The sequence below is a fragment of the Nipponia nippon genome, unplaced genomic scaffold (assembly GCF_047370975.1).
Source record: "Nipponia nippon isolate SJK-2023a ecotype South Korea unplaced genomic scaffold, ASM4737097v1 scaffold_1, whole genome shotgun sequence".
Taxonomy (NCBI): domain Eukaryota; kingdom Metazoa; phylum Chordata; class Aves; order Pelecaniformes; family Threskiornithidae; genus Nipponia; species Nipponia nippon.
In genome coordinates this window covers 119,233,106-119,255,995 of record NW_028262290.1, presented here as the reverse complement: position 1 = coordinate 119,255,995, position 22,890 = coordinate 119,233,106, and the positions used below count along the sequence as shown (strand labels likewise).

Sequence of the window (22,890 nt, the reverse complement as noted above, 5' to 3'; positions counted from 1 at the left end):
CATAAGGAGCCACATTCCAGCTTTGCAAGAAAGGAACAATAGTTCAGGAGGAGATTAAGACTCTTAATATGCCAGCACTAAAAGTTTTTTTTAAAACAAAATTACTTCGCTAGAACATGTCCAGCTAAGCCATTTTGTTCTTAATAACAAGGGAGATTACCTTTCCCTGCTTAAGTTAAGTTTCTGAGTTTCTTGGTGACAATCTCTGTCCTGTCCACTCACACTGTACAATTTTCATGAGTATCTAAATACCTCCACAATACCATACCTCAACAATACCAGTTTCTTGCCTCCCTTTATGAATTTTTTTCCTCCACCTCATGGCTGCGAGTGCTAGTTTCTTCTGGTTTACATTGATTCCAGGCAAAACATTAAGTATGGAATTACTTCCCCACTCGTAATCTTCTTCCTAGAACAATCACAACCTTGAATTATAAAGCAGTCCTGCCAACTTTACCAGCAGAAAAATAAATAAAAAAACCCACACCAAAGTGAAAAACCAAAAAAAAAAAAACCAACCCAGAACAAATCCCAGCTCACTCCAGCTTTATATATTGATTTTATCTGGCCAAAACAGCTCTAGTTAAAATTAGAGATATGGCTTTTAATTGCACAAGCATATCTAAATCGACTCACGTTTTCTGTGACATCAAGTCACATTGTAGACAACCAGAATCCTCTTGCAATGGAATTCAACAGTAGGGCAAAGCAACTCACTACTCTGAACACCATTGACTCTACAGTTGGTTTTGACAGATAAAGATATAAACCAGTCTACAGGCATTATTTTAAAGTTAGCCTAGTCAATGTAAAAGAACTGCTAGACCCCGAAGTGTGAAATAATGGTTAGGGAGGTGAGGAGTTGGAAGAGTGTTCAAAAATGTTTACGTATGTGGTTTCAGAGTTGGATCACTTAAAACTATTACGTTCATTTATTGAAAGGATCAGGATTTAATACCTGGTGTAACCAGATCCACATAACTTTAGCTGATATCAACGAGAATTTACCAAAAGCTACTCAAGCTTCAATTTTCAGAACTAACTATAAAAATATAAGTATTTTTTTTGTCCTATACCAGGAGTTTGGTCCAGGACTAGTTTTCAGAGAAAAGTCTGCCAAAAGTTTCTCAGGCTTTGAATCCTCTAGAAATCCCAAGGCTCGGGCACCCCACACCGCTAATTGCTTTTGAGAGGTTAAGTCCTTTCCTAGTAGTGCAAAATAAAAAGAAATGAGAAAAAAAGTGCAACATACTCATTTCTCAATAATAAGATCACATGCCTGAACAAAGCAGCCAGCTCCTCTACATGCCTCCAGGTAGGAACGATGAAGCACCCACTTTCCAGCTGCCATTGAAGCCAAGAATTTTTCATTTCGAAGAGGATGTCCCACAACAATGTGTGTGCAACTTGGATCAAAGCACTGTTTCTCAAGCACTATTCCACCTTGGAAGTAAGGAATGAATTTGATTCAAAATATTTAAGGGTCATGCTGTACCACAGAAAGAATCAACTCAAAGTGAGAATTACTTGAATTCAGATAAAAATACACTTAACTCAAATTTACATTGAAAATATTATCATTGAAGTGACACGGGCAGAAGCTGGCAAGAAAGGAGGAGCAGTCAGGAAGGAGTGGCTCTGATAAAAAAAAATAAAGTGCTACTGTAACACAGACAGGAATGAGAGAGACACCAGAGGACAGCAGTCCTGGGCACTCCCAACAGTAAAGAATGAGGCCGTTGTGGAGACAGCTAAAAGAAACTGCCAGAAGACAAAACCGTTGTGTTTTATGACAAAACTGATCACTCACATAATAATAATATATTCAAAGAATTGCTCACAAGCACAGAAAGCCATAAATCTGAGACCTCAAATCTGATGAGTCATTAACAGAAGCCCTTTCTTTTCCCCAATGAGCCACAGCTGACCTGCTTACAGACACATACTATTCTTTGCATTTTACAAATATCTGGTACCTAATTCCTCAATCAGATGGCAGTAATCAAATCTTTCTTGAGGATTAAGAGAAGACAGCTGAAATTTACGGTGGTTTTCTGGTTCTTCGTCAGCCTTCTCATCTTCTGTAACAGCCTGGAAATACAGTAACAGATTTTGAAAATACGACAGAAAGATTAGGTTGACATCTGACTATTTCTCTGCCAAACATTCTGAGTTATTTTTATATTAAGTTTTCTTTTAGCCCGGAAAAGCAGAACCAAACCTGTCAATCACTTGACAAAAGCTTGGATCTTTTCAAATAAACGTTAGGCTCCTGCTTAACATCCTCTCGGTTCCCCCTTTCTTCAGGGCACAACTGAACCAATCTGTCATAAAAACTAATCCTTCATTCATATCCACTGAATGCCAACTTGAACACATGAAGAAATCATCATCCATCCATCACACCGTCTCATTCATTCAGACTTTCTGTAACTTCGAGGGCCTCTATGCATTTCCACCACACCTGTTTACTAACATGACACGTTATGCCTCTGAAGACACATAGCTGCTCAAAGTTTGAGCATCAAGCGATACATTGTGGGCAAAAGGCTAAGCTCATTTTCCTAGCCCCTTCCAAGTTCACTATAACAAAGCAGAATTTTAAACCAGGTTTTTGGCAGAAAAATAATTTTCAGTTTGTACCTAAACATAAATTCCAGATACCACCAAGGAAACGAAAGTCTAAACTTTTTTGCATCATCCCAACATGGCTGGAGGAGTTCTGAGTAATACAAGTAGCACCTCTCCACTCCAAAACCCACCTCAGCATTCCAGCAGGAACTAACAGGACAAAAAAGCTTTATTTGTCTGAACAAGCAAGCTTTATTTATTTGAACAAACATTATTTGTTCAAAATCTAGAGGAAAGGAGGAAAAAAGAAATAGAACTGCACAAAAGTAATCCACTTCAAGATTTCAAATGCAGATATTCATCTATTTTGTATTTACCATCAAGTTCAAAAATTCTTGAAGTGTCACTACATCTCTCAGAACACAAATCATCATAAACATTTCTTCACATGACAAACCTTTTCTTTGGGCTGTGGTGCGACAGGAGGGTTAGCCAGTGGAAAAGCAATGCTGGGAGCCTGTGGAGTGGGGATCAAGTGATCTTTAATTGGTGTTTCAGGATCTCTACATACAGGATTTTTTAGACCCCCAATCAAATCTCCATCCCCAGGCTCAGGAACAGCTGTGAAAGTAAAATGTTTTTGCATGACTTGTCTTTGGCTGAATAGAATTATGGATAAAGTTAAAGAAACAAAAAGTAGCAATCCTAAAAGGACAAAAAACTGCTGTTACAACATGCACAGTTACGTTTCACCATTGCCTTTCTTAAAGATGCTCTTCCTTATACCACATATCACCAATTGCAATATTGCAGACTCATGTGCCTGGATGCCTTGTTTTGAAAAAACAGAAAAACCTCAAATGGCCGAATTTCTTTGGCTAAACTTCACGATTCAGTTGAACCAAAAATCAATTGAATGCATTTAGCTAATTTTCTTCAACCTCCTCTAGGAGAGGGTCAGTTTTCAGGAAGACTGTTGTCATAAGCAGAAACTCTGTAAGCAGACTGAGGGGGACTTGGGGGCAGGAGGGGGGCAGTGGGGAGAGAAAAATAAAGGATTCCGCCATCTCTCAGGAGGCAGGAATGGGAAGAAAGCAAAAACAGATGAAAAAAAAAACTTCAGTATGTTGCTTCCTTAGTCCTAGCAGTAGACTAAAGACTTCAGAAAGAACAGGGAAGATAAATACAGTATCTTCACTGAATCCTGACCTAAGCATGTCCATCAGCAGTTTTGACATATCTGTTTTTTGGGCTCATGGGTATCTTCTTCCTATATGTCCATTCTTCAGCTATGAATATTTCCACTACAATTTAAAACATTCTGCTACTGGTATTCCCATTTGAATTCCACTATACCTACCTGAATTGTTACCTGGAAACCAGCTGTGGTCCCAAATAAAAATTTAGAAGATTTTCTAAAGTTGATGCAGACTATTTTTAAGACAGGTGCTGCCTTGGTGTTTGACCACAAATGACAAATGGACAAGAAAGCTCCTCTTTAAAAAACAGCAACGCATAATGGAGCTCAAAGATGTAAAATTGTACTTTTGGCATTCAAGAAATGCCAACAATGCTCACTTTTGGTTTTTTAAAGGCAAATTCAAGCACTACTGTATTTTAAAAGTCCCAAAGATCAAATGGATGCTGTAGCAAAGAACAAGGATATTGTATTTCTGATTTTACCTATACCAGCAATCTCTGCATCGGCTAAAGATCCTCTGAAGGCAGACTCATCCATGTTCTTATTGGCGTTACTCTGACCTTGCTCAGTGTACTGGGAAGGACTATTAGGCCACTGGAAGTTGCTGACAAGTCTTGCTCTCTCCTCTCTTGCAGTAGGATCGTCCCAGATGATCTGCTCACTCTGGGATGGCTCTGTGTTTATATCTGTGAGTGCCTGACGGGATTGCCTGAGGAAAAAAAAGCACAGATACCTTAAATATTTACTTGTTTTACAGAAGACTACCATACTAGAAGGCAATATGTTAATGATCACATCAACTGTGCCATCCAAGAGACCTCATTATTAGAAAGCATGGCTAGGAAAGGGGAAAATTTCAGTATAAAAGCAACTCTGGCAGCCTGGTTTTGTGGGCCTAAGTGTCAGCATGGCTGGAGAAAAGCAACCAAAGTATCAGTAGGAGATGTTTTTATTATGTATCATATTGATAAATTATTCCAAAATCAGTGTACTCTACTTTTGCAGGAACACCTACTACTTGTATATGACCTATGTACTGAAATACTACAGCAATGGTTTCTTAAAAAAATCTATAAGAACACTAACTAATCTGAAGAGAAAGAAAAGAAATCAGTTGGCATAATTCAATTCAACATTAAAAAACAATCATACTATTCCATGATTTTTTGAAAAACAAAAGATACCCACTGTGGATTAAGATAACATTCATTCTGACTTTATCTAGCATGTCCAGTTAAAGATTCTGAATTGCAAGAGAAGCAACTTAAGTACATCAGCAGAGAAAGACAATACATCTGAAAACCCCGGAGACCTATTCATGTTCAATGACTGTCTAAGTATGCACAGGGAAGACAAAGTAAGATACTACGAAACACAAATCAATACCTTAGAGCTTCCAAGACCCTACTGCGGCCATTTCGCACAGACCGCGTGCTATCAGGAGTGGTTGGAGAACCATCAAAACTGTTCCTTGAAAGGGAACCTCTTTGCCCTTGTGGTTTCACTAGCGATGTGGCAGACATGATCTCCTGCAGCTGCCTTTGGAAGTTCTCCCTCATTTCTAGTGCTTGGGTTAAAACTTAAGAGAAGAAAGAAAACTCACAAGATCAAGACTGTTGCATTGTAACAAGTGAAAAGTAACTGAAATTCCAGTCAACTTCCCTGCCCTGCATTAGGACAAAAACAATACATTAAGAAGGGGAAAAGACATCTGGGAAAAAGCATCTAGGAAAACTACACATGCCCTGAGTCACATACTCCTAGACACAAGTGAAAATCTCCATTTGGCTCACTTCTGAATTTGCTCGCATGATCTAACTTATATCCACAATTGTCCCATAAGACATTTATTTATGTAACAAAAAAGGTATACTCTAGAACAGTGATTTGACATGTTAAAGACAAACTTCAGTGTTTTCAAAACAAAGGAACAGCAATTAACTGATTTGCAATAGATGATCATGATTTTGTTATGGGCTGTCAGTCTTTACTTTCCTCACATCCAGCAACAATAAGGGCTAGCTGTAGCTGACTGGTGTATATATATTAGTACATAAAGCTTCCAGATCTTAATCCAATTTATACACCAGTCAAGTACCTTCAGCATCTGACACTGTAAAAGACTTCTGTTGATAGTTTGATGTTCCACAACTATTTTGAAAACAGCGATTTACATTTACCTCCTTTGGATTCACTTGTTACAATTTGTTCTTCCCCTGTAGTGACTGTTTCCTTTATTTGGTCAGTAGTTACATCATCTTCAGCATCATCTTCATCCACTGGAATAATCTAAAACCAATGAAGACAAGTAGAATTCTTAAACACCAAAATTTTTTGCTTTTTACCCATGTTCGACACTTGTATAAATTTTGAAGATCATTAATCTTGCCTTAGAGTAAACCTAACCTTTCTGCTACCGCAATGACAACAAAACAGTGAACAGCAGCATCAATGACAACACCTATTCTGCAGTCTAAAAGTCTACTAAGGCAAGTTCACACCTTGGATCTCGTTACCTACAAAAGAAAGCAAAGACTGGACCTACATAATTTTAAATTTAGAAAGCACTTCTAATCCTGAAATGCCTGTGTTTCCCTCTATCACCCTAGACGAGGAATATTACAAATGCAGAAAAACCTTAAGGAACATCTGCGATAGCTACTATTAATTACTAGTGAAACCTGATTCAGGGCATTGCTGAATAAGCATCAACATTTTTTATTAATATAACAATTAAGTTAACCGAACCCAAATCGCTTCATAGAACATGAATGCATATCACACATTATACCTCATTTTCCTCTGCTGGTCTTCCAGTTGATGGAAGTTTACTGGAGGAGGAGAGCCTGACATCTTGCACTGCACTGATGTCCAGGCTCATTTTGGGATTGTAAGTGTGAGGAAAGAGAGATTCAGGAAGCCGTTTATATTCTTGGGCACTCTGTAATATCATCAGTTAACATAAGAAAGATGAGAAACTGATTGAGATAAAAGAGAAATTCCACATCTAAACATAGGAAAAGTGTAAGAACATCACTGAAAGAAGTACTTCGCACAAGAGAGAAATGTGGCTCTCATTCTGGGAGACATGTAGCAGAAATGTTTAATGGAAGAGAATTTCTTTTTACCTTGTTCTCCATGAGGAGAAAGTACCTCAGTGAAAACTGATTGCTCAATTTATAAATGCAAAGCAGGATGCAAAACACCCGTTCCTATGTATGTTCAATACAAATTCAAACAGAAAATCAACTGCCATATAACTGGTTTTAAACCTCCATTTCTCTTCACTTTTAATAAGGGAACAAAGTGAGCTCCATACCTCTAAAAGCCAGTGTTCTGAAACAATATGTATACCCCGTTCCTTAACGGATTTGTACTCCTTATTGTTGTCATTTTGTCCTCCCTTGTAGATGAAGTGTGTTACTGTTTCATCAAAGCACCATCTAGAAAAGAAAAAAATACAACTTGAAGATATCATTTCCTATCAAAAAGTATTAGAAATCCATCCCAGAAATTGTTCTATCCCTTATTCATGTTAAAATCTTGTTTTGCCCATTTTGTTATGCCTAAATAAACAATTTCTTCATCAAAAAAAGACAGCATACAGTTTCAGGATAGAACAAGTTCAGTGTCTTGAAAGCATTCCTGAAGTAAACAAAACTAAGTCTGATATATATATGGAAGAGGAGGTGTTTTGCTTCAGTTTTTCTGGCTTGTTTTTATTTAAGTAAGTGGAGTTTCAAATCAGTTTCTGAAAAGAACCAGTGACCCAGGATGAGAGCGCTTTTTCTTTTATTGACATATTAAGCTGCAAGTGAAATACTGATCCTTGAAGCTCAAAATAAACAAAACACAGGATTCTAACATTTAAACCAATAAAAAATAGTATTTGCTACCTAATGCAAATATCTTCAGCATTTCTAAGCTACTACCAAAGGTAAGGGCAACTTCCTCATCCACACTGTGAATGGTAACACTTACCATGGAAGTCAGTGACAAAATATATAAATCAGATTTAGTGGGAGCAGAATGCTGTCTTAAATCACAAAGGTTACTTTGCAGTTTCTCTTCATGACAACCTATTTTTCCTAAGCTTTTCTAAGCACACGAACTTAGCCATGCTTACAATCTGTAAAAGAATTAGTTCTGAGCCAGGGAGAAAAACACACACACACACATTCAGATCAGATTCAAAATCTAAAACATAAAGCAAGTTTTAAACTACCTAAAAAACAAAAATGTTTCTTAGTTTTCTTCAAAAAAGAAGAGAAGAAAAAAAAAGAAAATATTTTTCTGCAATTTGAGAAGACTTCAGCACAGTCTTTCCAAGACAGACTTATCAAGAACACAGAGACCGGGGAGGCGGCGGCGGCAGGGGGAAGATGGCCTTATATCGCATTAGAAGTGGATGACCTTATTTTGCAATAGAAATTGTTTAAGGTGGTGAAATCTAATGTTTAGCTATAGCAAAAGGTCATATAGATAAGCATATTAGAATGCCAAGACTCATATTTATTAGATGTCACATCAATGCAGAAGCTTAGAAGCTGTTTGTATCAGTTGATACCTGTAGTCTGCCCCAAGAGAAGCTGCTACTGCATTCAGTTCACTTTGCTTCTTACTAAGTTTTTTACTAACGTATACAACAACGTCAGCTAGAGGCTTGGGGTCTTCTTCCTGTTCAAGCAGCAGGAAAAAAATAGGAGAGTCATGTTTGGAAAGTTTATGTATCAATAACAGAAGTACTTCAATATTTAGTGTAGCATGTAGTAAAATACGTAATAACAAAAAAACTAAGATAAACATATTTTCTCTATTTTAGCTATTCCCAAATTCCATGGGCAAAACCCAGCACTATCCAAAAACAAAAGATTCACCCTCAGCCAGTCTCCCTGGGATATATTCTGCTCCTTCTATCGCAGACTGAGCACTTCCTGAACACTGAAATTAGGGAATTATCAAACCTGATGCCACAGAAGTATTTCACTGTACTGGAGGGAAAAAAGTAAGAAGAAGGAGTTACAAAATAAGAAGTGACAGCCTTCCCTTGCTGAAGGCCATTAGCTTTCTTGCCCCTCCTCTACAGTAAACAGCGTACTAACACGGCAAGCAATACATAAATGCTCTCCTTCCTCATACATTTTTTCTGGTTTCTCTCACTAGGGTAAGATTAGACTGAAGAGGCAAAATGACTACCAGAAAGGACAACATAATGCATCGTTACAAGGGGGCAAGCAACTGATCACATCCTGTGCCTCCTAGTAAGCAAAAGAGCAGCACCTTAGAGAGGAAGATAGGAAAAGAAGACACATGCATCAAAAAAGAGCTCCTAACTTTAGTCCAACACAAAATATTTAATCCCGCTCATCTGGAGCCTGGCAATTTCTTAAGTGTGATGAAATCCTCTCATTCCAATACTACAAAGTCTAAATTGGTACATATTTATATGCCACGTTACTTAGCAACTGCTTAATATTAAAGATAGTAGTACAGACAGTAGAAAAAGGTTTTAAAATTCTTTGCCTTCCAGGAGGAAATTCTTCTATCTTACCTTCCTTTAGCTGTTATTGAAGAATGCATAATCATATGGATTTCTACTCAAATAGATCACAAAGCACAATTCACAAACTCCTTTGTAACTCAAATCACAAAAGATATGGCATTTTCTTAATTAAGCCTATGCTCCAGAAACTCAAAACCAAAATTTCCTACCACTTCTTGCTGTGCAGTGGTCAACTGAGGGCTGGCAGTAAGAGCTACTGTATGCCTTGTGCTGTTCGCCAGTGCCAATTTCAAGTTTCTGCCGATGACTTCAGAGAGAGGTGTGCTTGGTTTCCTGGTTTTTTGATCAGGACCGCCAGGAGTCTGCAAAGCTGCCAGAGCATCCTACCAAAAAAGAAGCAACCGACTGACTTTCATGAACACATGACAAAATTCTCACTGAAGTGCAAGTTTCACAAATGTAGTCTGTAGTAAGGTATCACACTCCTAAACCAGGACGGTGTACTACAGTAGCAGCTAGCAAGTGCAACTGTAGTACCATCGCACAAAAGCAGTACAAGACAACCCCAATCTTAGAGTTTGCATAAGGAAAACAGGAAGAGGATAGATTATTAATCTCTCTTTTCACAGCCATCAGTGAAAACTGCCCTCAGTGGAAAAGCCAGTGGCCAAACCCAGGTATTCCTAATCCCAACCAATTACTTTAATTTACTAATACCTTCACTGACAAGAGTTGCATGTATGTGATTCTATCTGCACCTTTAGAACAGCAGGTTTCCTACTGCCCTTTTTAAAAAAAAAGAGAAATTTTGGTCTAGAATATCTTACTTTTGAAAATTATCAGAGTGGTAAACTATTAGATTTCAAAAAGCAGAGTACCAATTGAATCAAAGAATTGTTTGTGTTGGAAGGGAACTAAAAGATCATCTAGTTCCAACCCCTGTGCCATGGGCAGGGAGCCCTTCCACTAGGCCAGGTTGCTCAAAGCCCCATCTAACCTGCCCTTGAGCACTTCCAAGGATGGGGCATCCACGACTTCTCTGGGCAACCTGTTCCAGTGTCTCACCACCTTCATCGTAAAAAATTTCTTTCGAATATCTAATCTAAATCTACCCTCTTTCAGTTTTAAACTGCTACCCCTTGTCCTATCACTACACTCCCTGATAAAAAGTCCCTCCTCATCTTTTCCGTAAGCCCCTTTTTAAGTACTGGAAGGCCACTATAAGGTCTACCCAGAGCCTTCTCTTCTTGAAGCAGAACTAACTAAAGAGAACACGAGATTCTTCTGGTTTTGTAATACGTCTTGTTCTATTGTGGGCAGAGGGGTTTAAAAAAAAAAAAAACCAAACAAACCACAGAACAAAATAACCCCCCCAAAAACCCAACAACTTTTCAGGAATTCAGTGCATTCGTCTTTCAATTAAGGCCTTGAAAATGAAAAAAAAAAAAAAAAAAACCTGAAACCTTCCAAAGCACACTTGAGTCGTTCACAAGCTATTCCAGCACAGATACTCCCAAAGTGTCAGGGGTTTCTTGGTTCTGTTTTAAGACTACTGGTTTTTCTAACCTCTTGTGGCCTTCAGAATGAGACAATGAACCCAAAACCCCACTGCATTTTTCAATTTGCAGTAACAGTTTTGTAATTACTATAAAGTTAGTACATTGAAACATCTCATTAAAATAGCATTTCATCAAAAAACAAGCAAACACTTGTTTTCAAATATCTGGAGCAATTATAAGCCTTCTTGTTACATTTCTCAGCCTTTACACGTAAGGAACACAGACTGTATACCATGTGAGGTGTAGAACACGTGAGCATATGATGCAATAAGCATAAAGGAGCTTTGTTAAGGATATTAAAGCATCTACTAGTCAATAAATTTAGTCCACAGGTCATTAACTAGAAATACATATAAACAAACAGAGACAGTTTTCCTGGCTGTATTCAAAATGGAAATTCTGTATGTTAACAGCATAAAAAAAGGGGTAAGCATAGGTTTCTGTGCTGTATTTAAGTGTATGCGCATCTTTAACCCTACTGGCTCTACAGACTAAAAAATTTGCAAAGATGATCACCTTTACATCAAAAGAAGGCTTGAATAACTTGTCTTTGGAAAGAAATTTTGAGGGTGTATCAAGATGTAAAGATGGTTCTTTCTGTGGCAGCCCCCCTTGTGCAAGAGGGGTTGTTGTCTTCCCAGTATGATGAGAGATTACAGCTTGGAAAGCTTTACTCTGGAACCTGTTGATATCAAGAGGGGTCACAGCCGTTTTTTTTCCAGCTTCAAGGAGGCAAGTAGGTTTTTCTGAATCAGGAGATTTACCAGTTGCTGGTGTCTTGCTAAGCTGAGTAATGGAACTCTCCTTATCTTTAAAACAAACAAAGAAAACATAAGCAAGCAATCTGATTTTTCTTTTGAACACAAATCTCACAAACACTTTTATTTAAACAACAACTGAAAGTCCATCTGACCTTCCTTTCCTTAAAAAAATAATTCATATCTCCCCCAATAAATGCTCTAAACTGTATTTTAAAAGCCAGTATCTTAAGTGTATCTTCCAGTTAACTACTTAGTTTGAACGACATTGGTACTGAGCTTGACCCTAAGTGTCCGAAAAAGAGCAAGCAACCCCTGGCCCATTCACGCTGTTTGCGGTTCCACACATACCTGTATAGCTCACGTATGTTGTACAACAACTATCAAAATACAAATCGAAGAAAAATATGTAATACACAACAAACCCTTCCCTTTCAACACTAAAGGTAACTCCTCCTCCCTGGCTCCTTACTTTCCATGCAACGTAAAATTTCTTTCATATTCATGACTCTGAATCACACCTCTTTAGGTCACTATGTACGCTTCCAGTCCCTTATGCCTTTGGATTAATAGGACCAAGATTCAGCCAAGAATAAGCCCTTAAAGCTTATCCATCATAAACGCTTCTAGATAAGCATGATTTTATAGCTCAAAAAAGATTAGTACAAGAATTGCTTTTACATTTTACTGCTCGTTTCCCCTGCCCCCCGACTTCTTTTCCTTAAAAAGGTAATATACAGATAAGACGTGCCTACGCCAACAACATACCTTTTTGTCCTCTGACTTAGTGACCCATATAATTAATTCACAAGGGCACTGGTAAAACAGGTCTGCTAACATTCAGTATTAAATCACTGTAGTCTGCATCTTAATATGGAAGAAATATTACCAAATAAAAGGTGTGAAATAACTGGAAAAGGAGCAGAAGCATCAGAAGATGAAGTAGGCATGAAGGACTGAAAAGAGGGGCATCATGTCATTGCAGATCAACACGTATGAAGTTCTAAGCTGGATCTATTATCAATTCCCACACAATCTACAGAGCGGCATATGTGTCAGAAAGGACAAAGCTGAGACACTGAGCTTGATTCCCAGCTGACTGATAATCACAAGACTCCACTAGCTCCAAGAGACTTTGCAGCAAACACACAGTATCATTTCTATAACCACGACTCAACAGCAGGAAAAAAAAAAATACTTCAAAAAATACCCTTTAGCTCTACTACTTTGAAGGTGTTAGGAAAAAAAATTTCATCATACCTGCCACCTTTATCGTGAACGAACAATGACACAATCGTATTCCCTAACTTGCTAATAACCAACCTTCAGCCTCTGCATTTTCAACCAAGAACTTGCTTTCATCTGCTCTCTTTCCTGTCCTTGCAGACTGCAAAAGCCAAGCTACAGTGACTGCCGGCAAATTCCACTTCTTCGCAGCTTCATATTTGGAACCATCCGGTTCTCTCACCACAAGATGGGTACTGGCAAACATTCCCTTTTTTGCATTGGCTTTCCGCACAAAGAATTCTTGGACTCTAAAATTAGATTAAATAAAACATTCATCTAGTCATAAAAAAACTTAATCTAGGGCACATTTATACTGTTACAAAATGCATTCAAGCAACAGAAAAAGAACCAGTAGAATTATCTAAGGCCATCCACTTTGCACTTCACAGCCTAATCTACATCTACAAGCTGGAAAAAAAAAATAAAAAAAAGTTAAACAGTAATGTTTTGCTTCTATCAGTATTGAAAACATAGCATTTCTCATACTCTAGAAGTCCTCACATATCCCATTTCCAAATCATACACTGGGCCTAACATTCCTCTGCAAGATTAATGGATGGGCTGGATTCCTTTCTGGAGCCAACAAGCATCATTTCCAAATGAACAACAGTTTTCTTTAATTACAGTTTTTCTCTTATCATCAAGGACCCAATCTTCCAAGAAGATGGCAGGATTGAGAACTCACCAGCAAAGAATTTAGTTCAAACAGACTACAAATCAGATCAAATGATACTCTGAGCTATACAGTTTTGCCACTTCATGACTAAACATTTTTTTCTTAATGTTTTTCAAAGATCCTGACGAACTGGGAGCAAATAATTCACCATCCCAGCTCCTAAGAAATGGTGCACTATCACTGGTTATGAGGCTGAACCAGATAGTACTGAAGAAGAGAAACAATGGTCCACTCATGGACAACTGAAGAGCAACTCAGAAGGCCTGACACCTGAAAAACTGGCTTTTTTTTTTTTTTTTTTTTTTGCTCTGTTCTAGCGCAGAGCAAAAGGTTACTGAGACTCAGTCATTGGGAAATATGAGACTGAGCGTATACTGGTAGAAATTAGACTGTATGAATACTGACTACATTTCTCTAAAGGAGAGGAAAATAAAAGAACTATATAATAATGTCTCATTGCTTCAGCACTAAGTTTTGTAAATGAATAGAATCCAAAAGAGCTTTAACTCTAATATGTTACTCCTGTAAAAGAAGAAATTAAATGCATAATGGATTTCATCATACTGGCTGTCTAAGAACAAGAAGAAAGGGTGACAGGAGACATACCTTGCTCCTAGCAGTCCTGCCAGATAAACCAGGGAGTCTCTCTCTGCACCAGTGAACTGGCTAAAAGAAAGAACACAATCTTCCAGAGGGGTAACTCCTTCCATTACTGGGACTGGTGTGAAAAGCGGATTGGACTGGGGATCTAAAAGGAGCTGCTGTTCCACACATGTTATCTTAAAGAAGGTGAAAGACAGAACAATGCAAATCAAGCCAAACAGCAACAAACCCAACAATATTTCAGCAACTGTACAATAGCATTTATGGACTCAACAAGCCATCTTGCTTACATCATTACATCTGAGACTAATTATTTCCCATTAAATCAGACAAATTCTTTTCTAGATCATTTTAATTTTGCCACGTTTGACATACTGAGGCATTATTCAGAACTTTTCAGTTACTACTCTTCCAACCCTAGAGGCTCCCTTAAAGCAGTTCAAGGCGTGATCTGAGATACAGATTCACTTAGATCTTAGATCTTATAGATCTGAGAGTATAGATTCACTTCACAGAAAGTTACATAGTACTGAAAAATACTAACAGCAGTTCGTCTACATCATGTGCCTACTCTTGGCAAATAGTTAATATTTTTTGACTTTGAGCTACAAAGCTGACTTGCTTTTCTGCTACAAGTTAAAAAGCTGTAAAAAGCATGAAACAAGAAAAAGTAAGCACAAAAACATCAAATGAAATCATTATTAGTCAACTAGCTCCTCCTACAACTCATTATTTAGAGAGAATGCTGTCAGACTCTCACATACGAAGCCTTTGAGTCATGACAATGAAGTCCTATTTAACAAGCCTGTAGAAAACGAAGTGAAACAGATAAGAGATACCACACAGTTGCAGAGGCTTTAAAGCATGCTTTCATTTAGTACATTTCAAATGAAACGAGGCTAATCTCTCAGTATCTTACTTACATTTAAGCCGCCAATAACTCTGCATTCCAACAAGACATATGTCTAACATAGATACACTTTCAGTTCCATGAGTAAACAGGTAACTCTCTTACCAGCCACGTATTCGTGACAACATCACCAACAGTCGGCTTCACCGTGCACCCCAATAAAGGTACCACAGCATAGTCTGCAATGGTTCTGCTTTGCAGCGGCAGAATTTTCCCACCATTCTCCTTTACAATATCTGCAATACAGGACTCGTCCTCTTCACCAAAACCCAAAAGAAGAAATCTCTTTCTGACAAATAAGCCTCCTTCAACCAGCGCAGAAGACTCTCCCAAAGAACCATTACAGATGGAAGATTGATTCTCTCCTTGAATAGTCAAGTGAGTAACATCACTGAAGGTTCTGGATGTTAGTTTTTCAGCTTCATCTGAAAGAAAAAAAAAAAAAACACAAACAAAACCAACAAACCATAGTAATTGCTTGACAAGAACATCAAAGACAACTCAAAACAGCTTCATGAAGAAATGACAGTATTCTGCTGTTTTCAGCCAGATTTTAGTTAAAAACTGCTCTGTATAGGCATGTTTAAATTTGATTTCTAAAACACAGTATAGAAGTTAACATACTAGACGTGGCTAGCTTTTTAATAAGCAAATGCTGCAAAACTCAAATGCTAATTATGAGCAGTTAAACTTCCTATGGTATGCTGAGCCTAGAACATACCTAACATAGAATCATTATTTACATAGAGAGAGAGGAAGTCATCTTCAGCAGCTTTCTGGTGCTTTGTAACATTCACAGCTTCTTTCTTCAAAAGACTGTTATTTTTGGGAAGAACTGACTTTATTCGAGGTTGCTCCAAAACTGGGTTCTCTAACAGTTGGTAGTTTAGAGGGACATACTGCTCCACTGGATGTAGATAACCTTTACTAAATGACTCCAGCAACCATTTTGCTGTCACGACATGAGGCCTATAAGATAAAGCGTTATACAAACAAGTTACAGCAGGTTTCAGAACTGTGATTCTTCCTTCCCGCTCCGTAAATACTAGTATTTACACACACCTGAAGTTTATAACTCCAATGCTACGCAAGCTTTGGGCACTTTACAAACCTCAAAATTTTTTTTTTTTAATTCTTTCAGTCTGAGAACAGAGAATTTCATACTTATTTTCCATAATGTAAATTATATCTACCACTGCTGCGTTGCCAAATCTTTCCTCCTCAATATACTAATAAATGCATGTTAACACCTCTTTTCACCAATAAGAATATTTGTTTTTCTATTCACTGTGGAGAGTCATGGCTACCCAAAGAACTACAGTATTCAAGAGCGCACGAGAATGTACTTATGAATACTAGCTGTAAGTCTTCTCATTTAAGTCAAGAACTATTTAGCATTTTCAAATCAATACATGCTTTCCTGTTTACAGAGTGGCAGGAGAAAGAAAGCAAGGTGGAAGTCGACCTCAAGCAATATAGTTATCATAACCTGTGAGCTGTCTTGTCCAAAAAGTGTTTCAACTCATCATTATTTTCCCCCAAAATGACATGGGTAACATCTTCATTAAGTTGATTGAATCGAACACCACCACCGCAATTAATAAGCCTTCTCATCTTGTCCAATTTCCTGCCACTGAAGCCACACAGATAGATCTACAAAGAGAACAGAGTAACAAAAAAGGCTTTTAAAAAAAGAGAAAGAAATGAAAAAGAAAAAAAACATAGGATATTTTGGTATAATTTGTTTTGACTGCTGTAGAACAGAGAAACTAGTGATACAGCTTCTGAGAAGCAGCAAAAAAGTTAAGCCTTTAGAATTGGATTAATTTATGTTTGCAAATTAATCTAGCAAAACTTCAATATTTGCTAATGGAATGAACCCCCAGAAAAAGTTGTACAACTAAAACAAAACAAACAAAAACACCTAAAACCACACACCAATTCTAGAACCCATTCACTACAGTGTTTAAATATATATGTCTATAAATATATAATTTTGTATTTATACTACAGATTTAATACAATTATACACACACACATATATGTAGACACACATGCAAGCTACAGCATGTGGACACAAAATAAATCTGGCATTTGCTGCTGACCATGGAAGCAACAATTCAATCAAGTAGCAATTGCCAGTGCTTCAACCTAGTTACTTCCACAGGGTTAAGACGGAACATTTCAAAGTATACATTGTTATACATACTCGACACCCATCTAACAAATCTTCACGGGCCTGAAAAGAACTTATGTCCAAGTTTTCCAGCTCATCAGGAAGAGGATCCAGTCTGCTGCTCATAGCAGAACTACATGCTGTTTCATTAACACCACTCAAATTGATATTGGAAATGTGGCTGACGTCCGAAAGGGTATGATCTTTAAATAAGATTAAAAATAAAAAAGATGCATTAGTTTTGGCTCATCTCTCTCCATTGCTTCACTAAACAAAATACAAAACTGCCACAACTAGATATCAGGAAGAAATTTTTTACGATGAGGGTGGTGAAACACTGGAACCGGTTGCCCAGGGAGGTGGTAGATGCCCCATCCTTGGAAACATTCAAGGCCAGGCTGGATGGGGCTCTGTGCAACCTGACCTAGTTGTAGATGTCCCTGGCAATTGCAGGGGGGATGGACTAGATGACCTTTAAAGGTTCCCTTCCATCCCAAAGCATTCTGATTCTATTTGATTTTGTTGTGCTAGAGGGAAATGTAAAGTCTGAAGAATAAAAAATACTAGGTAAGATTAAGCTTGGTTAAACCAAGAGTTTTATTTACACACAGATCGAGTCTGGTCTTGCTAGCAAGAGTGCTTATGCACCTTCTGTTTATTCCCAAATGGATGTCATCTGTGAGATAGCAGCCAATGAGACTGGTTTACAAAGCTTTTATTCCAGTTTTGTGGCCACCTATTAGAAATACTCTTAAAAATAGCAGGCCTCTCTGTAGTAAAGAGAAATCAACATGAAGCTCAGTGATTTAAGAGAGTTATATGCAGTTTCCATAATACCAAATTTGATTTTGCAGTGCTCTGTTGGTAGTGCTAACCCAGTGTTCCTGTTCAGTCATTTCCTGAAGTAGTAGTCAGTAACAGGCATTTGGAAAGACACATTTAAAGCTGGCTGTGTCTTTCAAACTACCATGTTTGTTTACAAAATGTTTTTAACTTTCCTCCTGTTAATAGTGTGGAGTAAGTAAAAACAAATATATGAAGAAAAAAATACTGGTTTTAAACTACAAATGTATGAACAGTTGTGCTTTTAAGACTTAAAGAGATACACACCGTCAATTCTTAAGCAGACAACCATACGCCTAATTCAAGTTCACTTTTTAAACAGTTGTTCACATGTTTCAAGTCTACACACGTTGGAACGTTCAATGTGCATAAAAATAATCTGTTGTGCTTTAAGCATAAGCAGAATCAGAACCCAAACTGTCAAACCACCATTGCAAAAGTGAGCAGCACCCTACTAATTTGAAACAGTTCTTCCTCCTTACTACAAATGTTTCCTACCTTACTTTGATACATTTTAAAAGGTGTTACTTACTATCGGGCTTGCAGGCATGATTCGTAGGTGTTGAGGTACTGGGTGTATTACTCAGTTTTGATCCAGCCTCTACTTTATACATTGTCTCATCCTGACAGAAGCCTTTCTCAATGCTGTCAGAAAACCACTGCACAGACACACAGTGCACATTCCATTTTTTGGCACATTCATACTTCTGACCTTTCAAATGTAAATGAAATAAAAATCACAAGTTACTAAAAGGCTAATGCTTCAGTGATTGCTGAAAGAAGGCTGGACATTAAGAAATATAATAACTGGTTTCAATGTTTCAATGTGCAAGTTGTGTTATTCTGGTCTCTTCTGATAAGCTGCTTATTTATTCTCTAAATAAAGTTAGAGAAAAAAAATCTCATTGATGGCTAGCTCATGGGTACAGTATGACTAAAGCAAAAAAAACAAAACAAAACAAAAAAACTTTAAAGCTTTCAAGCACGGGAAAAAAAAAAGTTTACAAAGTCCCAGGATATTTCCTGGGAAAGGAAAGGGAGGGAAATTGGGGAAAAAAGAAAACTCTTCCCATTCTTCTCACAATAAAACTACAATACTCTCATCTTCCAAAGAGGAAGGAAAGGGAGCTTTCATTTTATCTTAGTAGGGAGTCCAGAAGGCACAAAGAATAGATCAGTTAAAAAACGTGAGTCCACAATCCAATGTCAATCAGCATATAAATTAAGTCCTATCCAGCTCTCGAAAAAACCTTAAGTTTTTCTTTATTCTTTCATCCCCTCTAGGATTCTCCCTTTTTCTTCCCTTAAATATCATCTGGGTCTCTGTTTTTTTTTTCCTCTTTTGTTCTCTTTCTCTTGCCTTTAGAGCAAAGTAAGAGTGCCCTGTGTTACTCTTCCCATCAACAGTGATTCCCTAAACAGAAGTAGTAAGAGCAACACTGAAGCAGACACAAAGACAGTTCAAACTCTTATGCTTATGCGTATTTACACTACAGCTCAAGAAGCGAAAGTAATATTTACTCTGTAAGTTCTACCTTTTGGGTCTTGAACTATGAGGTGAGTACATTCATTCATCTTGAGCTGCCCCGTATATTGCCCACCGTGTTCAGCAGTGAGGCGCTGGACTTCTTTCCTGTCTGCACTACTCAAGCCCGTTACGCAAATTGTACAGCCAAGGAACACAGGACAAGCGTAGTCTTCCATGTTAACATCAGTGTATCTCATTATGCTAAAGGAATGAAAGAAAGAAAAAAAGAAATAAAATATTTTTTTCTTCCAAGTAAAATCAACCAGAAAAAGAAAGTAGTCTGTATCACCATAAGAATTACCAGTCCCCAAAACAAAAACAGTTTTGTTTTGGGGTTTTTTTTATACCTTTGCTGAGACTTATCCCACAGCGTCTTAACCCAAGAGGGAAGCAAAATAGGTTTTTTCAGAGAAGCAGCTACTAAGTATTTCTTGCTGCCAACTTCTCCAGCTATAAGATGCGTTACTGACACATTGAGGTCTCTGTACACACGTCCACCCATCATCTGCACGTATTTATGAACTTCTTCCTGGGTGGGGAAAAAAAATTATAGAAAATTATCAGAAAAAAGAAAGAACCTACATCACACTCACGTTCACCTTAAAAAAACAAAATCATGGATTTCAATTGTCCATGGTTTCTCCTAAAAAACTGTTCAAAAATACAAAATGGATATATATGGAAGCCATGAAAAACATCAAATATAATTTCCATTTTATTTGCATTTATGATAAGCTGAACATGATACGCACCCTTCATAAAAATACTACAATCATACTGTACGAGTAAAATTTTACGGATGGTTGACATTTTAGGTAGAAAGAGCTATCGGAATAAATAAAAACTAAACTTCTAAGATAAACTCTTTAAACCATAGCCAACTGGGTATTAAACCTTCACCATGTAGTTTTAAGTGACCAGAAATAGAGCATGCTGTCTGTAGCATTACAGCTGCGGACAAACTAGCAAGATAAGTGATCTGTCTAATCAGTTAATAAAAACCCCTAAAACATACATTTACTCCCATATTAATACAGCTGAAATCTTATATGATTATATACATATATGCTTGTGTAATATATACATGTGTATGCATAGATATACTACTACATACACATTTATATACTACATATAAGACTCACTCTTTCTCCATACAACTCTCTACCTAAAGTATACATAGTCTATAGAAAGACTAGATATATCTAGACACAGGCACAATCAGACTTATATATAGTACGACTGCTGCCTTAGTAACGAGCCATCTGAAGCAAATGTCAACGATAATCAGCTGAACAATCCATTTTGTACAATGCATTACCCTAACATCTTTTTCAAGGCTGGTACAGGATACTGTTACATCGGCCATGGTCATATTGTACACAGGATACTCAGCTCTTGGGACGCATTGCTGGGACTGCATACAGTACAGGACTACCTGTGGTCCAACAATTCTACAACCAAGCTGCAATAAAATAACAGAAAAAAAAAAACCAAAGAAAATTAGCAGAAGGTACACTGGTATAAGGAAGGCCTTCCTTGACCCTGAATCTTGAGGAAGGCAGGGCCCCTGGTCTGCTCTCCTCCTCCTCCAACATCTCCAGTTAGCTGACAGTTTTGTTTTTACTTTCAGCTGCGGATTTTCAGTACAATCCTTGTAGGTGTTCTGGCCTCAGTAAAGCAGCTAACATGCCAGAGAATTCCAGCTAGCCTATCTTTGTCTACTGGACAATTCCTTGCAGGTCAAACAAAATCATGTTACTCAGGAGATAAGAAAGTGTGAGAGCCAGCTTAATGACTCCAGCAGACTTGGAACTGATCACACTGTTTATTTTTCCACGTGCTTCAAAATAATCCTTATGCTTTGCTAGTCGTCTTCTTCCCTAAATACAGGATGCAGTGAAGTTTTAAAGATTTTATTGTGAATACTTCATACTGCTATATTCAGTGCAAAAAGAGAGAACATACAGAGTGCAAGTACGGACCTGAGGGCTTCTAGAAAAGAAAGAATATAGCTAGAAGTAATGTGATGGGTAGCATACCTTTTTGAGATGATTGAAAACAACGCCTCTAAAAGGATCACAAATGTAAAGCGATTTATCATTTTCTTTTATATTGAGTGCTGTTTCTTCTTCAAGGATCTGGAGATGTTCTTCTGACTGAAATTCTTTTATAGACTGCGGGTAAACAGTGCACACAACAACATTTTTTAATTAACAAAACACAAATAGCCAATCCTGTGGAAACTGCACAAGTACCTCTACTCGAAACAGCTCACAGCAAAGCTACCATGCAAGAGTATATTGGCAGAAAAAAGGGCTAAAATACCTTGTTTTGTGTTCATCACACAAACTTTCAGGACCTGACCCCGCCACACAGTGCCTTTAGCTCCCACCAGCCTCTCAAGGTGGAAAACAATCCACAGTGCCCTTCCTAAGTTTGCTTAGATGAGTGACCACCATCCAGACCTTCCAAGCTACATGTCACTTCACTAAATGTCAATAGGTGTTGAAAGGATAATTATTTCTCATTCAAGAAGTAATTTCTTCAACAGAATTGTTCTTGTTCAACAAACTTTATTAAACACTAAACACCTCTATTACAGAAATAGCTTTATTTCCATATGTATACACATAAGCTACACCTAAGTCAACCACATAAATCATTTAATTAGATAATTCATCAAGCTCACTGAGAAAGGTGATCAAACCTACTTACCTCAAGAGCTTTAAAGAAATACTCCGAGTTCCCAGAAGACTTTATGAATTTCACGAAGAATGGCTCCTTACTACCTTTCATCCTTTAACTGAGAAGCAAAACCCGGTAAGCGTCCTGACATTTTCGGCGTCGCCCGGAACCGCGCGGTGAGAGGACGCGCCGCCCGCCCCCAGGAGCTGCAGAACCCCTCTCGTCCCTCTCCCTGCCCCCGCCGGCCCACGGGCCTGCCCCACGCCGCCCAGCCTCGGCGCCGACTTCTGCCGGAGAGGGGCGGGGGAGGCCGGGCCCACCGGGAGGCCCCTTCCCCACAGGGCTCCCTCCTCACGCCGGGGCCCTGCTGCCGCCCAACGCGCCCACCTGAGGGCTCCCGCGCACCCACCTGCCCCTGCTCCGCAGCGGGTGCTCGGCGCTACCGGTTTAACCACGCACCCCACCGCGACCGCGACCGCGACCGCGACCCCGACCCCGGTCCCGGCCCCAAGGCGGGCCGGGGGCCCGACCCCAGCCCCTCACCCACCGCCCAGCGCCTCCGCAGCGGGCGGGAAACCGGCGACGCTCGC

General features: G+C 38.4%; 1 protein-coding gene across 5 annotated transcripts in view; it reads right to left on the bottom strand.

Moving 5' to 3' along the window:
- Positions 1-22,890, bottom strand: part of TOPBP1 (DNA topoisomerase II binding protein 1) — a 25,543-nt gene extending 2,653 nt beyond the window's left edge. Inside the window, exons 1-25 of one of the 5 annotated variants that reach the window (XR_015707342.1) lie at positions 22,848-22,890; positions 22,331-22,418; positions 21,655-21,789; positions 20,934-21,077; positions 19,963-20,144; positions 19,623-19,816; positions 18,620-18,799; positions 17,278-17,447; positions 16,558-16,721; positions 15,790-16,037; positions 15,174-15,493; positions 14,162-14,334; positions 12,916-13,127; positions 11,351-11,643; positions 9,485-9,658; positions 8,340-8,449; positions 7,092-7,215; positions 6,564-6,713; positions 5,953-6,061; positions 5,159-5,351; positions 4,255-4,481; positions 3,029-3,192; positions 1,977-2,091; positions 1,253-1,443; positions 269-409 (exon numbers count right to left, since the gene is read on the bottom strand). Coding sequence is in view for 1 of the 5 variants with exons in the window: in XM_087769542.1 (XP_087625668.1) it covers positions 269-409; positions 1,280-1,443; positions 1,977-2,091; positions 3,029-3,192; positions 4,255-4,481; positions 5,159-5,351; positions 5,953-6,061; positions 6,564-6,713; positions 7,092-7,215; positions 8,340-8,449; positions 9,485-9,658; positions 11,351-11,643; positions 12,916-13,127; positions 14,162-14,334; positions 15,174-15,493; positions 15,790-16,037; positions 16,558-16,721; positions 17,278-17,447; positions 18,620-18,799; positions 19,623-19,816; positions 19,963-20,144; positions 20,934-21,077; positions 21,655-21,789; positions 22,331-22,411 (4,167 nt within the window). In the remaining 4 variants the exon portion in view is untranslated. Of the gene's footprint in view, positions 1-268; positions 410-1,252; positions 1,444-1,976; positions 2,092-3,028; positions 3,193-4,254; positions 4,482-5,158; positions 5,352-5,952; positions 6,062-6,563; positions 6,714-7,091; positions 7,216-8,339; positions 8,450-9,484; positions 9,659-11,350; positions 11,644-12,915; positions 13,128-14,161; positions 14,335-15,173; positions 15,494-15,789; positions 16,038-16,557; positions 16,722-17,277; positions 17,448-18,619; positions 18,800-19,622; positions 19,817-19,962; positions 20,145-20,933; positions 21,078-21,654; positions 21,790-22,330; positions 22,419-22,709; positions 22,811-22,847 lie in introns of those variants that run through there. The other 4 variants (XR_015707345.1, XR_015707344.1, XM_087769542.1 and 1 more) reach the window with 4 other exon arrangements.